At 40.7% G+C, this 13,878-nt stretch overlaps 12 protein-coding genes across 12 annotated transcripts; 6 read left to right on the top strand and 6 right to left on the bottom strand.

Annotated features, from left to right (window-relative positions):
* Window positions 1–254: 254 nt before the first annotated feature.
* Window positions 255–673, top strand: LOC120322213 (histone H4). Its single transcript, XM_039377270.2, has one exon. It carries the CDS (start codon window positions 321–323, stop codon window positions 630–632), a length of 312 nt encoding a protein of 103 aa, XP_039233204.1. The 5' UTR covers window positions 255–320; the 3' UTR covers window positions 633–673.
* Window positions 674–1,090: 417 nt separating this feature from the next.
* Window positions 1,091–1,586, bottom strand: LOC120322189 (histone H2A). The gene has a single exon (XM_039377246.2). The coding sequence runs from the start codon at window positions 1,528–1,530 to the stop codon at window positions 1,156–1,158; it is 375 nt and encodes a 124-aa protein (XP_039233180.1). The 5' UTR covers window positions 1,531–1,586; the 3' UTR covers window positions 1,091–1,155.
* A 119-nt stretch (window positions 1,587–1,705) lies between these two features.
* LOC120322205 (histone H2B) lies at window positions 1,706–2,177 on the top strand. Its single transcript, XM_039377262.2, has one exon. It carries the CDS (start codon window positions 1,757–1,759, stop codon window positions 2,126–2,128), a length of 372 nt encoding a protein of 123 aa, XP_039233196.1. The 5' UTR covers window positions 1,706–1,756; the 3' UTR covers window positions 2,129–2,177.
* A 266-nt stretch (window positions 2,178–2,443) lies between these two features.
* On the bottom strand, window positions 2,444–3,349 carry LOC120322182 (histone H1). The gene has a single exon (XM_039377238.2). The coding sequence runs from the start codon at window positions 3,306–3,308 to the stop codon at window positions 2,532–2,534; it is 777 nt and encodes a 258-aa protein (XP_039233172.1). The 5' UTR covers window positions 3,309–3,349; the 3' UTR covers window positions 2,444–2,531.
* Window positions 3,350–5,412: 2,063 nt separating this feature from the next.
* LOC120322217 (histone H4) lies at window positions 5,413–5,831 on the top strand. Its single transcript, XM_039377273.2, has one exon. It carries the CDS (start codon window positions 5,479–5,481, stop codon window positions 5,788–5,790), a length of 312 nt encoding a protein of 103 aa, XP_039233207.1. The 5' UTR covers window positions 5,413–5,478; the 3' UTR covers window positions 5,791–5,831.
* Window positions 5,832–6,248: 417 nt separating this feature from the next.
* LOC120322192 (histone H2A) lies at window positions 6,249–6,744 on the bottom strand. Its single transcript, XM_039377249.2, has one exon. It carries the CDS (start codon window positions 6,686–6,688, stop codon window positions 6,314–6,316), a length of 375 nt encoding a protein of 124 aa, XP_039233183.1. The 5' UTR covers window positions 6,689–6,744; the 3' UTR covers window positions 6,249–6,313.
* A 119-nt stretch (window positions 6,745–6,863) lies between these two features.
* On the top strand, window positions 6,864–7,335 carry LOC120322204 (histone H2B). The gene has a single exon (XM_039377261.2). It carries the CDS (start codon window positions 6,915–6,917, stop codon window positions 7,284–7,286), a length of 372 nt encoding a protein of 123 aa, XP_039233195.1. The 5' UTR covers window positions 6,864–6,914; the 3' UTR covers window positions 7,287–7,335.
* Window positions 7,336–7,601: 266 nt separating this feature from the next.
* LOC120322178 (histone H1-like) lies at window positions 7,602–8,513 on the bottom strand. Its single transcript, XM_039377235.2, has one exon. The coding sequence runs from the start codon at window positions 8,470–8,472 to the stop codon at window positions 7,690–7,692; it is 783 nt and encodes a 260-aa protein (XP_039233169.1). The 5' UTR covers window positions 8,473–8,513; the 3' UTR covers window positions 7,602–7,689.
* A 2,062-nt stretch (window positions 8,514–10,575) lies between these two features.
* Window positions 10,576–10,994, top strand: LOC120322215 (histone H4). The gene has a single exon (XM_039377272.2). It carries the CDS (start codon window positions 10,642–10,644, stop codon window positions 10,951–10,953), a length of 312 nt encoding a protein of 103 aa, XP_039233206.1. The 5' UTR covers window positions 10,576–10,641; the 3' UTR covers window positions 10,954–10,994.
* Window positions 10,995–11,411: 417 nt separating this feature from the next.
* On the bottom strand, window positions 11,412–11,907 carry LOC120322191 (histone H2A). The gene has a single exon (XM_039377248.2). It carries the CDS (start codon window positions 11,849–11,851, stop codon window positions 11,477–11,479), a length of 375 nt encoding a protein of 124 aa, XP_039233182.1. The 5' UTR covers window positions 11,852–11,907; the 3' UTR covers window positions 11,412–11,476.
* Window positions 11,908–12,026: 119 nt separating this feature from the next.
* On the top strand, window positions 12,027–12,498 carry LOC120322203 (histone H2B). Its single transcript, XM_039377260.2, has one exon. The coding sequence runs from the start codon at window positions 12,078–12,080 to the stop codon at window positions 12,447–12,449; it is 372 nt and encodes a 123-aa protein (XP_039233194.1). The 5' UTR covers window positions 12,027–12,077; the 3' UTR covers window positions 12,450–12,498.
* Window positions 12,499–12,764: 266 nt separating this feature from the next.
* On the bottom strand, window positions 12,765–13,670 carry LOC120322181 (histone H1). Its single transcript, XM_039377237.2, has one exon. It carries the CDS (start codon window positions 13,627–13,629, stop codon window positions 12,853–12,855), a length of 777 nt encoding a protein of 258 aa, XP_039233171.1. The 5' UTR covers window positions 13,630–13,670; the 3' UTR covers window positions 12,765–12,852.
* Between the last annotated feature and the right edge of the window lie 208 nt (window positions 13,671–13,878).

Below are 13,878 nucleotides of genomic sequence, written 5' to 3'. Positions count from 1 at the left end.
ATTTACGTGCAGTTTGCTTGGTACGAGCCATTTCCGATTTGAGTTTCACCACAGTTCACGTTCACTACTTCACGTTTCAAAACACAATAAACGATCAGAGCATTTGCTACCTACTTATATAGCAAGCGTGGATGGTGAGAAAGAGAAAGAGAAACAGAGGCCATCTCATTGACGAGCGAGGAACGAAACGAACATATCATTCGTACTCTCTCGGGTTTTTGGCGTTTTACGTATAAATAGAGGCACACAGAAAATGTTGAAATTAGTTCTTCAGTGACTTTCGGACTGTGTGTGTGCAGAATAGTATAAAACAGTGAATAATGACTGGTCGTGGTAAAGGAGGCAAGGGATTGGGAAAAGGTGGCGCCAAGCGTCATCGCAAAGTGCTTCGTGATAACATCCAAGGTATCACGAAGCCTGCTATCCGCCGTTTGGCTCGTCGTGGCGGTGTGAAGCGCATATCTGGACTCATATACGAGGAAACGCGTGGTGTTCTGAAGGTTTTCTTGGAGAACGTAATTCGTGATGCCGTCACCTACACCGAACACGCTAAGAGAAAGACTGTTACAGCCATGGATGTTGTGTACGCTCTGAAGAGGCAAGGCCGCACTCTCTACGGATTTGGCGGTTAAAAAAAAGTCCTGTACTTTTATTAAGCAATCGGTCCTTTTCAGGACCACCACTAACTTTTTAAAAGGAGGTACATTTTCAAAAAATATGTCCTTTTATTGGTTGGGAACCCCAAGAATGAGGTAGTCCGCTATTGCATCAAACTAAATGTCGATCATTGATTGCTTCTTCAGGTAGACCAAATTGAGAGTATAGTGTGTATATATTGATAGATTCATAACATGGCTTTGTACAGACTGTACTGAATTCAGACACCGTGTGTATATCAACGCATCGTGGAGTGCGAAAAATAAAAAAACTACTTTATATTTTATATAATAGAAAATTTGAAAAATCTTACTGCATATATAAATAAAATATGACAATTCCTAAAATAATTTTTTGTATAATTTATTCAATACAACATAATAGTAACGTAGTTAAAAAATTTTTCAAATCTTTGGTAACAATTTGGTCGTCCTGAAAAGGACGGTTTGATTGATGATTTTATGTACAAGTAGGTATTCAGCTTTTGAAACGTTTAGTTTAAGCCTTCTTCTCGGTCTTTTTGGGCAACAGAACAGCCTGAATATTCGGCAAGACTCCACCTTGGGCAATAGTGACGCCGGAGAGCAGCTTGTTTAACTCCTCGTCGTTGCGGATGGCCAGCTGTAAATGACGCGGAATAATTCTAGTCTTCTTGTTGTCACGAGCAGCATTGCCTGCCAACTCGAGAACTTCAGCGGCCAGATATTCCATTACGGCTGCTAGGTAAACTGGAGCGCCTGCACCAACACGCTCGGCGTAGTTGCCCTTCCGGAGCAGACGGTGAATACGGCCCACAGGGAATTGAAGACCGGCACGGTTGGAGCGGGACTTTGCCTTTCCCTTCACTTTGCCACCTTTTCCACGTCCAGACATTTTGCTTTGCGTTTATTTCACTTAGTTCACTTAACACACGGAACACGAATGCTGGCCGAACCCCGGCAGGGAAATATTTATACTTTTTCGTCTGCCAGCGCTTTCAGTTAGGGGTGGGTGACTTAGACCTGAAATGATTGTTCGTAAAAAAGTATAAAAATGAACGCGTTCAGAGCCACATTATGATAAGTGAATTGTGTTTGTGAAAATATAAGTAAAGTGAATAATGCCGCCGAAAACTAGTGGAAAGGCAGCCAAGAAGGCTGGCAAGGCTCAGAAGAATATCACCAAGACCGACAAGAAAAAGAAGCGCAAGAGGAAGGAGAGCTATGCCATCTACATTTACAAGGTTCTCAAGCAGGTCCATCCTGACACCGGCATTTCATCTAAGGCGATGAGCATCATGAACAGCTTTGTAAATGATATTTTCGAGCGCATTGCTGCCGAGGCGTCTCGTCTGGCTCACTACAACAAGCGCTCGACCATCACCAGTCGAGAAATCCAAACGGCTGTTCGCCTGCTTCTGCCGGGAGAGTTGGCCAAGCATGCTGTCAGTGAGGGAACCAAGGCTGTCACCAAGTACACCAGCTCCAAATAATTTGTTCCTACGAATGCTGCGGACATTAATCCAAAACGGCCCTTTTCAGGGCCACAATGTGTTTCACCAAGGAAATGTATTTTTCAATATATCGTCGATTTCAACTTATCCATTCCCACTATGGGGTTAAAATTGTTCAAATTTGTTTAGATATATACCAAAAAATCGGAAACGAAAACTCAATACGCTCAAAAAGCAACGTAATTCAATAACCAGACACGACGCGATGGTTGCCAATAAAATTAATGGAGCATTTTAATTTTCAAATAGCATTTAAATGAAAGTTTTTTCTCTTGCAACGAATCGTTGTAGCCCTGAAAAGGGCTTGTTTAAACAAATTTCAGATGTTGAAATCTAAAATTTTGATTGCGAACATGTACTAACTACTGTACTTTTTCACAATTTACTTCTTGGCGGCCGTAGTCTTTGCTTTCGGCTTCTTGGCCGTAGCAGAAACCGCTGCTTTCTTCGCAGTCTTTTTGGGTTTTGCAGACGCCGCTGGCTTTGCCTTTGGGGCTTTGGCTGCTGTAGCCTTCGACTTCGCTGCGGTCGCGGTCGCTTTCGCCTTTGTTGCGGCGGGCTTCGACTTTACGATTCCAGTTTTCTTAGCATCCTTGGCTTTTGCCTTCTCGGTTTTCTTTTTCTCGGCAGTCTTTTTGGTGGCCACAGCCTTCTTAGCCTTGGGCTTTTTGTCAGCAGCCCCAGCGGCAGTTTTTTTGGAGGAAGCACCAGTCTTCTTGGATGCTACCTTCTTGCTTTCCACTTTTTTCTCAGCAGACAAAACCCTCGACTTCGCCTTCGGATCCTTATCCTTCTTGGCGGAGGCCGAAAGTTTAAATGATCCAGATGCACCCTTTCCCTTTGTTTGGATAAGCTTTCCATTGACCACGGCCGATTTTAAGTACTTCTTGATGAATGGAGCTAACTTTTGGGCGTCGCATTTATAAGTGGCAGTGATATATTTTTTTATTGCCAGAAGTGATGAGCCGCCACGTTCCTTTAAATTTTTAATCGAAGCGTCCACCATTTGCTGAGTTGGCGGATGTGACGGCGCCGCATTGGCTTTCTTTGCCTTTGTGCCGGCAGATCCAGATGCCTTTTTTTGGGCCACCTTTTTCTCAACTGTCGCGGATGGGGCAGCCACTGGAGAAGCGGACGTTGCAACTGCAGAATCAGACATTTTTCTTCACTAAGAACACTTTTTTTCTTCAGAAAATGGTCCGCGCGCTGTTTGCCAACCTCCCTCGCCCGGATGAGAATCGAGGAGGAGAGCACTTTGACAATACGACTGCTAGCAGTCATTTACTATGTTGATGTTTGCTTGAAGTGCAAACTTTTTTTTTAAATATTAAGTGTTTAAAATATTTATTAAAAGTAAGTTTTAATAGTTCTACATTCTTAAATAATTAGTTTTTCATTATGAATTTTTCAAATGTTGATATATGGTTTTAGTGACTTTTTAATGTTGATTGAACTTGAATATTCACATTTTTATCTAGAGCAATTTATAGAAAAACATGTTTTTAAATTATAAATCATGAAAATAATTTAGAGATTCCCGAAGTTTATTACAACTTCAACTTTCGACCTTTAGGAAAACCTAAAAAAGGAGCGTCTATTATTGTTTGAGATACTTTATTACTTGATTTAAGTTGACAATGAACTACATAAAAAGTTTGCTCTACGGCATCATTCAGCAATAGTTTTTGATTCTAAAAAATACATATATTGTCAAAAACAATGGATTTTTAATATTTTCTTAAAATAATAACGTGTTTGCTTTAGTAGATTAAAGTTTTCATGCATTTTTATAAATAATTTGTCTAAAATAAATCAATTTCCCTACCATATATCAGCCTTCATATAGTATGTCATACAATGTTTTTATTTAATAATAAAATATAAAGCAATCTTTTTTGTATTATCTCTTTCTTTTGTATATTAGATATTGAATTTCCCTACGTAATTAACCAATTTCAAAACAAGTTTTTACAGATCTTTTATTTTTTACAGACGGTTGAAGGGGCAGTTCCACTGGCCCCGTACGACCTCTTCAATAATATTCCCAAATTGAGTTAAAACTAAGAAAAAATTTTAATTAACAATCTTTATGTTATAGTTTTCTGTTACTTTCTAAATATTGGACTGACCGATATAATTACATTATTTCCAAACTGTCATTCGCAGAATTTTGATTTTTTATAGATGTTTGAAGGTAACGTGGTTCTTGCTCCGTATGACTATTTCAGTGTTCTAAAGGAAGTTAGCACTAATAAAAAATATAAAACAACTGTTTTTATATTAACCTTTTCTTTTATTTTATTAATGTTGGGCTAACAATTAAAATAACAATATTTCGATTCTTTCATTAGCAGAATTTCTATTTTTTAGAAATGTTTGAAGTTTCAGTGCCGTTTGCCCCTTATAAACATTTCAATAATATATTCAGCTGAACTTAACACAAAGACAAAATATAGAATATCAATTCTGTTATTATTTTCTATATATAATATTATATTCTAATATATATTCTTTTATAAATAGGCTGCAAAAGAAAAATTTAAATCTCATTGAATGTGGTTTGTGGTCCTGAAAAGGACCGATTGTAGAGTATGCTAGGGCTTTGGCTGCCAATTGAAGCCTTGCCAACTTAAGCACGCTCGCCGCGGATGCGTCGCGCTAATTGGATGTCCTTCGGCATTATGGTGACACGTTTGGCATGAATGGCACACAAGTTGGTATCTTCAAAGAGACCAACCAGATAGGCTTCGCTAGCTTCCTGCAGGGCCATAACAGCCGAGCTCTGGAATCGCAAGTCAGTCTTAAAGTCCTGAGCGATTTCACGCACCAGACGCTGGAAAGGCAGTTTGCGGATCAGAAGCTCTGTGCTCTTTTGGTAGCGACGGATCTCACGCAAGGCCACTGTTCCAGGGCGATAGCGGTGGGGCTTCTTTACACCTCCAGTCGCAGGGGCGCTCTTGCGAGCGGCCTTAGTAGCCAGTTGTTTGCGTGGCGCCTTTCCACCAGTCGATTTACGTGCAGTTTGCTTGGTACGAGCCATTTCCGATTTGAGTTTCACCACAGTTCACGTTCACTACTTCACGTTTCAAAACACAATAAACGATCAGAGCATTTGCTACCTACTTATATAGCAAGCGTGGATGGTGAGAAAGAGAAAGAGAAACAGAGGCCATCTCATTGACGAGCGAGGAACGAAACGAACATATCATTCGTACTCTCTCGGGTTTTTGGCGTTTTACGTATAAATAGAGGCACACAGAAAATGTTGAAATTAGTTCTTCAGTGACTTTCGGACTGTGTGTGTGCAGAATAGTATAAAACAGTGAATAATGACTGGTCGTGGTAAAGGAGGCAAGGGATTGGGAAAAGGTGGCGCCAAGCGTCATCGCAAAGTGCTTCGTGATAACATCCAAGGTATCACGAAGCCTGCTATCCGCCGTTTGGCTCGTCGTGGCGGTGTGAAGCGCATATCTGGACTCATATACGAGGAAACGCGTGGTGTTCTGAAGGTTTTCTTGGAGAACGTAATTCGTGATGCCGTCACCTACACCGAACACGCTAAGAGAAAGACTGTTACAGCCATGGATGTTGTGTACGCTCTGAAGAGGCAAGGCCGCACTCTCTACGGATTTGGCGGTTAAAAAAAAGTCCTGTACTTTTATTAAGCAATCGGTCCTTTTCAGGACCACCACTAACTTTTTAAAAGGAGGTACATTTTCAAAAAATATGTCCTTTTATTGGTTGGGAACCCCAAGAATGAGGTAGTCCGCTATTGCATCAAACTAAATGTCGATCATTGATTGCTTCTTCAGGTAGACCAAATTGAGAGTATAGTGTGTATATATTGATAGATTCATAACATGGCTTTGTACAGACTGTACTGAATTCAGACACCGTGTGTATATCAACGCATCGTGGAGTGCGAAAAATAAAAAAACTACTTTATATTTTATATAATAGAAAATTTGAAAAATCTTACTGCATATATAAATAAAATATGACAATTCCTAAAATAATTTTTTGTATAATTTATTCAATACAACATAATAGTAACGTAGTTAAAAAATTTTTCAAATCTTTGGTAACAATTTGGTCGTCCTGAAAAGGACGGTTTGATTGATGATTTTATGTACAAGTAGGTATTCAGCTTTTGAAACGTTTAGTTTAAGCCTTCTTCTCGGTCTTTTTGGGCAACAGAACAGCCTGAATATTCGGCAAGACTCCACCTTGGGCAATAGTGACGCCGGAGAGCAGCTTGTTTAACTCCTCGTCGTTGCGGATGGCCAGCTGTAAATGACGCGGAATAATTCTAGTCTTCTTGTTGTCACGAGCAGCATTGCCTGCCAACTCGAGAACTTCAGCGGCCAGATATTCCATTACGGCTGCTAGGTAAACTGGAGCGCCTGCACCAACACGCTCGGCGTAGTTGCCCTTCCGGAGCAGACGGTGAATACGGCCCACAGGGAATTGAAGACCGGCACGGTTGGAGCGGGACTTTGCCTTTCCCTTCACTTTGCCACCTTTTCCACGTCCAGACATTTTGCTTTGCGTTTATTTCACTTAGTTCACTTAACACACGGAACACGAATGCTGGCCGAACCCCGGCAGGGAAATATTTATACTTTTTCGTCTGCCAGCGCTTTCAGTTAGGGGTGGGTGACTTAGACCTGAAATGATTGTTCGTAAAAAAGTATAAAAATGAACGCGTTCAGAGCCACATTATGATAAGTGAATTGTGTTTGTGAAAATATAAGTAAAGTGAATAATGCCGCCGAAAACTAGTGGAAAGGCAGCCAAGAAGGCTGGCAAGGCTCAGAAGAATATCACCAAGACCGACAAGAAAAAGAAGCGCAAGAGGAAGGAGAGCTATGCCATCTACATTTACAAGGTTCTCAAGCAGGTCCATCCTGACACCGGCATTTCATCTAAGGCGATGAGCATCATGAACAGCTTTGTAAATGATATTTTCGAGCGCATTGCTGCCGAGGCGTCTCGTCTGGCTCACTACAACAAGCGCTCGACCATCACCAGTCGAGAAATCCAAACGGCTGTTCGCCTGCTTCTGCCGGGAGAGTTGGCCAAGCATGCTGTCAGTGAGGGAACCAAGGCTGTCACCAAGTACACCAGCTCCAAATAATTTGTTCCTACGAATGCTGCGGACATTAATCCAAAACGGCCCTTTTCAGGGCCACAATGTGTTTCACCAAGGAAATGTATTTTTCAATATATCGTCGATTTCAACTTATCCATTCCCACTATGGGGTTAAAATTGTTCAAATTTGTTTAGATATATACCAAAAAATCGGAAACGAAAACTCAATACGCTCAAAAAGCAACGTAATTCAATAACCAGACACGACGCGATGGTTGCCAATAAAATTAATGGAGCATTTTAATTTTCAAATAGCATTTAAATGAAAGTTTTTTCTCTTGCAACGAATCGTTGTAGCCCTGAAAAGGGCTTGTTTAAACAAATTTCAGATGTTGAAATCTAAAATTTTGATTGCGAACATGTACTAACTACTGTACTTTTTCACAATTTACTTCTTGGCGGCCGTAGTCTTTGCTTTCGGCTTCTTGGCCGTAGCAGAAACCGCTGCTTTCTTCGCAGTCTTTTTGGGTTTTGCAGACGCCGCTGGCTTTGCCTTTGGGGCTTTGGCTGCTGTAGCCTTCGACTTCGCTGCGGTCGCGGTCGCTTTCGCCTTTGTTGCGGCGGGCTTCGACTTTACGATTCCAGTTTTCTTAGCATCCTTGGCTTTTGCCTTCTCGGTTTTCTTTTTCTCGGCAGTCTTTTTGGTGGCCACAGCCTTCTTAGCCTTGGGCTTTTTGTCAGCAGCCCCAGCGGCAGTTTTTTTGGAGGAAGCACCAGTCTTCTTGGATGCTACCTTCTTGCTTTCCACTTTTTTCTCAGCAGACAAAACCCTCGACTTCGCCTTCGGATCCTTATCCTTATCCTTCTTGGCGGAGGCCGAAAGTTTAAATGATCCAGATGCACCCTTTCCCTTTGTTTGGATAAGCTTTCCATTGACCACGGCCGATTTTAAGTACTTCTTGATGAATGGAGCTAACTTTTGGGCGTCGCATTTATAAGTGGCAGTGATATATTTTTTTATTGCCAGAAGTGATGAGCCGCCACGTTCCTTTAAATTTTTAATCGAAGCGTCCACCATTTGCTGAGTTGGCGGATGTGACGGCGCCGCATTGGCTTTCTTTGCCTTTGTGCCGGCAGATCCAGATGCCTTTTTTTGGGCCACCTTTTTCTCAACTGTCGCGGATGGGGCAGCCACTGGAGAAGCGGACGTTGCAACTGCAGAATCAGACATTTTTCTTCACTAAGAACACTTTTTTTCTTCAGAAAATGGTCCGCGCGCTGTTTGCCAACCTCCCTCGCCCGGATGAGAATCGAGGAGGAGAGCACTTTGACAATACGACTGCTAGCAGTCATTTACTATGTTGATGTTTGCTTGAAGTGCAAACTTTTTTTTTAAATATTAAGTGTTTAAAATATTTATTAAAAGTAAGTTTTAATAGTTCTACATTCTTAAATAATTAGTTTTTCATTATGAATTTTTCAAATGTTGATATATGGTTTTAGTGACTTTTTAATGTTGATTGAACTTGAATATTCACATTTTTATCTAGAGCAATTTATAGAAAAACATGTTTTTAAATTAGAAATCATGAAAATAATTTAGAGATTCCCGAAGTTTATTACAACTTCAACTTTCGACCTTTAGGAAAACCTAAAAAAGGAGCGTCTATTATTGTTTGAGATACTTTATTACTTGATTTAAGTTGACAATGAACTACATAAAAAGTTTGCTCTACGGCATCATTCAGCAATAGTTTTTGATTCTAAAAAATACATATATTGTCAAAAACAATGGATTTTTAATATTTTCTTAAAATAATAACGTGTTTGCTTTAGTAGATTAAAGTTTTCATGCATTTTTATAAATAATTTGTCTAAAATAAATCAATTTCCCTACCATATATCAGCCTTCATATAGTATGTCATACAATGTTTTTATTTAATAATAAAATATAAAGCAATCTTTTTTGTATTATCTCTTTCTTTTGTATATTAGATATTGAATTTCCCTACGTAATTAACCAATTTCAAAACAAGTTTTTACAGATCTTTTATTTTTTACAGACGGTTGAAGGGGCAGTTCCACTGGCCCCGTACGACCTCTTCAATAATATTCCCAAATTGAGTTAAAACTAAGAAAAAATTTTAATTAACAATCTTTATGTTATAGTTTTCTGTTACTTTCTAAATATTGGACTGACCGATATAATTACATTATTTCCAAACTGTCATTCGCAGAATTTTGATTTTTATAGATGTTTGAAGGTAACGTGGTTCTTGCTCCGTATGACTATTTCAGTGTTCTAAAGGAAGTTAGCACTAATAAAAAATATAAAACAACTGTTTTTATATTAACCTTTTCTTTTATTTTATTAATGTTGGGCTAACAATTAAAATAACAATATTTCGATTCTTTCATTAGCAGAATTTCTATTTTTTAGAAATGTTTGAAGTTTCAGTGCCGTTTGCCCCTTATAAACATTTCAATAATATATTCAGCTGAACTTAACACAAAGACAAAATATAGAATATCAATTCTGTTATTATTTTCTATATATAATATTATATTCTAATATATATTCTTTTATAAATAGGCTGCAAAAGAAAAATTTAAATCTCATTGAATGTGGTTTGTGGTCCTGAAAAGGACCGATTGTAGAGTATGCTAGGGCTTTGGCTGCCAATTGAAGCCTTGCCAACTTAAGCACGCTCGCCGCGGATGCGTCGCGCTAATTGGATGTCCTTCGGCATTATGGTGACACGTTTGGCATGAATGGCACACAAGTTGGTATCTTCAAAGAGACCAACCAGATAGGCTTCGCTAGCTTCCTGCAGGGCCATAACAGCCGAGCTCTGGAATCGCAAGTCAGTCTTAAAGTCCTGAGCGATTTCACGCACCAGACGCTGGAAAGGCAGTTTGCGGATCAGAAGCTCTGTGCTCTTTTGGTAGCGACGGATCTCACGCAAGGCCACTGTTCCAGGGCGATAGCGGTGGGGCTTCTTTACACCTCCAGTCGCAGGGGCGCTCTTGCGAGCGGCCTTAGTAGCCAGTTGTTTGCGTGGCGCCTTTCCACCAGTCGATTTACGTGCAGTTTGCTTGGTACGAGCCATTTCCGATTTGAGTTTCACCACAGTTCACGTTCACTACTTCACGTTTCAAAACACAATAAACGATCAGAGCATTTGCTACCTACTTATATAGCAAGCGTGGATGGTGAGAAAGAGAAAGAGAAACAGAGGCCATCTCATTGACGAGCGAGGAACGAAACGAACATATCATTCGTACTCTCTCGGGTTTTTGGCGTTTTACGTATAAATAGAGGCACACAGAAAATGTTGAAATTAGTTCTTCAGTGACTTTCGGACTGTGTGTGTGCAGAATAGTATAAAACAGTGAATAATGACTGGTCGTGGTAAAGGAGGCAAGGGATTGGGAAAAGGTGGCGCCAAGCGTCATCGCAAAGTGCTTCGTGATAACATCCAAGGTATCACGAAGCCTGCTATCCGCCGTTTGGCTCGTCGTGGCGGTGTGAAGCGCATATCTGGACTCATATACGAGGAAACGCGTGGTGTTCTGAAGGTTTTCTTGGAGAACGTAATTCGTGATGCCGTCACCTACACCGAACACGCTAAGAGAAAGACTGTTACAGCCATGGATGTTGTGTACGCTCTGAAGAGGCAAGGCCGCACTCTCTACGGATTTGGCGGTTAAAAAAAAGTCCTGTACTTTTATTAAGCAATCGGTCCTTTTCAGGACCACCACTAACTTTTTAAAAGGAGGTACATTTTCAAAAAATATGTCCTTTTATTGGTTGGGAACCCCAAGAATGAGGTAGTCCGCTATTGCATCAAACTAAATGTCGATCATTGATTGCTTCTTCAGGTAGACCAAATTGAGAGTATAGTGTGTATATATTGATAGATTCATAACATGGCTTTGTACAGACTGTACTGAATTCAGACACCGTGTGTATATCAACGCATCGTGGAGTGCGAAAAATAAAAAAACTACTTTATATTTTATATAATAGAAAATTTGAAAAATCTTACTGCATATATAAATAAAATATGACAATTCCTAAAATAATTTTTTGTATAATTTATTCAATACAACATAATAGTAACGTAGTTAAAAAATTTTTCAAATCTTTGGTAACAATTTGGTCGTCCTGAAAAGGACGGTTTGATTGATGATTTTATGTACAAGTAGGTATTCAGCTTTTGAAACGTTTAGTTTAAGCCTTCTTCTCGGTCTTTTTGGGCAACAGAACAGCCTGAATATTCGGCAAGACTCCACCTTGGGCAATAGTGACGCCGGAGAGCAGCTTGTTTAACTCCTCGTCGTTGCGGATGGCCAGCTGTAAATGACGCGGAATAATTCTAGTCTTCTTGTTGTCACGAGCAGCATTGCCTGCCAACTCGAGAACTTCAGCGGCCAGATATTCCATTACGGCTGCTAGGTAAACTGGAGCGCCTGCACCAACACGCTCGGCGTAGTTGCCCTTCCGGAGCAGACGGTGAATACGGCCCACAGGGAATTGAAGACCGGCACGGTTGGAGCGGGACTTTGCCTTTCCCTTCACTTTGCCACCTTTTCCACGTCCAGACATTTTGCTTTGCGTTTATTTCACTTAGTTCACTTAACACACGGAACACGAATGCTGGCCGAACCCCGGCAGGGAAATATTTATACTTTTTCGTCTGCCAGCGCTTTCAGTTAGGGGTGGGTGACTTAGACCTGAAATGATTGTTCGTAAAAAAGTATAAAAATGAACGCGTTCAGAGCCACATTATGATAAGTGAATTGTGTTTGTGAAAATATAAGTAAAGTGAATAATGCCGCCGAAAACTAGTGGAAAGGCAGCCAAGAAGGCTGGCAAGGCTCAGAAGAATATCACCAAGACCGACAAGAAAAAGAAGCGCAAGAGGAAGGAGAGCTATGCCATCTACATTTACAAGGTTCTCAAGCAGGTCCATCCTGACACCGGCATTTCATCTAAGGCGATGAGCATCATGAACAGCTTTGTAAATGATATTTTCGAGCGCATTGCTGCCGAGGCGTCTCGTCTGGCTCACTACAACAAGCGCTCGACCATCACCAGTCGAGAAATCCAAACGGCTGTTCGCCTGCTTCTGCCGGGAGAGTTGGCCAAGCATGCTGTCAGTGAGGGAACCAAGGCTGTCACCAAGTACACCAGCTCCAAATAATTTGTTCCTACGAATGCTGCGGACATTAATCCAAAACGGCCCTTTTCAGGGCCACAATGTGTTTCACCAAGGAAATGTATTTTTCAATATATCGTCGATTTCAACTTATCCATTCCCACTATGGGGTTAAAATTGTTCAAATTTGTTTAGATATATACCAAAAAATCGGAAACGAAAACTCAATACGCTCAAAAAGCAACGTAATTCAATAACCAGACACGACGCGATGGTTGCCAATAAAATTAATGGAGCATTTTAATTTTCAAATAGCATTTAAATGAAAGTTTTTTCTCTTGCAACGAATCGTTGTAGCCCTGAAAAGGGCTTGTTTAAACAAATTTCAGATGTTGAAATCTAAAATTTTGATTGCGAACATGTACTAACTACTGTACTTTTTCACAATTTACTTCTTGGCGGCCGTAGTCTTTGCTTTCGGCTTCTTGGCCGTAGCAGAAACCGCTGCTTTCTTCGCAGTCTTTTTGGGTTTTGCAGACGCCGCTGGCTTTGCCTTTGGGGCTTTGGCTGCTGTAGCCTTCGACTTCGCTGCGGTCGCGGTCGCTTTCGCCTTTGTTGCGGCGGGCTTCGACTTTACGATTCCAGTTTTCTTAGCATCCTTGGCTTTTGCCTTCTCGGTTTTCTTTTTCTCGGCAGTCTTTTTGGTGGCCACAGCCTTCTTAGCCTTGGGCTTTTTGTCAGCAGCCCCAGCGGCAGTTTTTTTGGAGGAAGCACCAGTCTTCTTGGATGCTACCTTCTTGCTTTCCACTTTTTTCTCAGCAGACAAAACCCTCGACTTCGCCTTCGGATCCTTATCCTTCTTGGCGGAGGCCGAAAGTTTAAATGATCCAGATGCACCCTTTCCCTTTGTTTGGATAAGCTTTCCATTGACCACGGCCGATTTTAAGTACTTCTTGATGAATGGAGCTAACTTTTGGGCGTCGCATTTATAAGTGGCAGTGATATATTTTTTTATTGCCAGAAGTGATGAGCCGCCACGTTCCTTTAAATTTTTAATCGAAGCGTCCACCATTTGCTGAGTTGGCGGATGTGACGGCGCCGCATTGGCTTTCTTTGCCTTTGTGCCGGCAGATCCAGATGCCTTTTTTTGGGCCACCTTTTTCTCAACTGTCGCGGATGGGGCAGCCACTGGAGAAGCGGACGTTGCAACTGCAGAATCAGACATTTTTCTTCACTAAGAACACTTTTTTTCTTCAGAAAATGGTCCGCGCGCTGTTTGCCAACCTCCCTCGCCCGGATGAGAATCGAGGAGGAGAGCACTTTGACAATACGACTGCTAGCAGTCATTTACTATGTTGATGTTTGCTTGAAGTGCAAACTTTTTTTTTAAATATTAAGTGTTTAAAATATTTATTAAAAGTAAGTTTTAATAGTTCTACATTCTTAAATAATTAGTTTTTCATTATGAATTTTT

This window comes from Drosophila yakuba, unplaced genomic scaffold, assembly GCF_016746365.2.
Source record: "Drosophila yakuba strain Tai18E2 unplaced genomic scaffold, Prin_Dyak_Tai18E2_2.1 Segkk15_quiver_pilon_scaf, whole genome shotgun sequence".
NCBI lineage: Eukaryota > Metazoa > Arthropoda > Insecta > Diptera > Drosophilidae > Drosophila > Drosophila yakuba.
The sequence above is the reverse complement of the archived record's forward strand: the minus strand, read 5'-3'. Positions and strand labels throughout refer to the sequence as shown.

Excerpts from the sequence above, each read along its gene's own strand:
- LOC120322215 (XM_039377272.2), top strand. The coding sequence starts at position 10,642 with ATGACTGGTCGTGGTAAAGGAGGCAAGGGATTGGGAAAAGGTGGCGCC.
- LOC120322181 (XM_039377237.2), bottom strand. The coding sequence starts at position 13,629 with ATGTCTGATTCTGCAGTTGCAACGTCCGCTTCTCCAGTGGCTGCCCCA.
- LOC120322178 (XM_039377235.2), bottom strand. The coding sequence starts at position 8,472 with ATGTCTGATTCTGCAGTTGCAACGTCCGCTTCTCCAGTGGCTGCCCCA.
- LOC120322205 (XM_039377262.2), top strand. The coding sequence starts at position 1,757 with ATGCCGCCGAAAACTAGTGGAAAGGCAGCCAAGAAGGCTGGCAAGGCT.
- LOC120322204 (XM_039377261.2), top strand. The coding sequence starts at position 6,915 with ATGCCGCCGAAAACTAGTGGAAAGGCAGCCAAGAAGGCTGGCAAGGCT.
- LOC120322189 (XM_039377246.2), bottom strand. The coding sequence starts at position 1,530 with ATGTCTGGACGTGGAAAAGGTGGCAAAGTGAAGGGAAAGGCAAAGTCC.
- LOC120322191 (XM_039377248.2), bottom strand. The coding sequence starts at position 11,851 with ATGTCTGGACGTGGAAAAGGTGGCAAAGTGAAGGGAAAGGCAAAGTCC.
- LOC120322203 (XM_039377260.2), top strand. The coding sequence starts at position 12,078 with ATGCCGCCGAAAACTAGTGGAAAGGCAGCCAAGAAGGCTGGCAAGGCT.
- LOC120322192 (XM_039377249.2), bottom strand. The coding sequence starts at position 6,688 with ATGTCTGGACGTGGAAAAGGTGGCAAAGTGAAGGGAAAGGCAAAGTCC.
- LOC120322217 (XM_039377273.2), top strand. The coding sequence starts at position 5,479 with ATGACTGGTCGTGGTAAAGGAGGCAAGGGATTGGGAAAAGGTGGCGCC.
- LOC120322182 (XM_039377238.2), bottom strand. The coding sequence starts at position 3,308 with ATGTCTGATTCTGCAGTTGCAACGTCCGCTTCTCCAGTGGCTGCCCCA.
- LOC120322213 (XM_039377270.2), top strand. The coding sequence starts at position 321 with ATGACTGGTCGTGGTAAAGGAGGCAAGGGATTGGGAAAAGGTGGCGCC.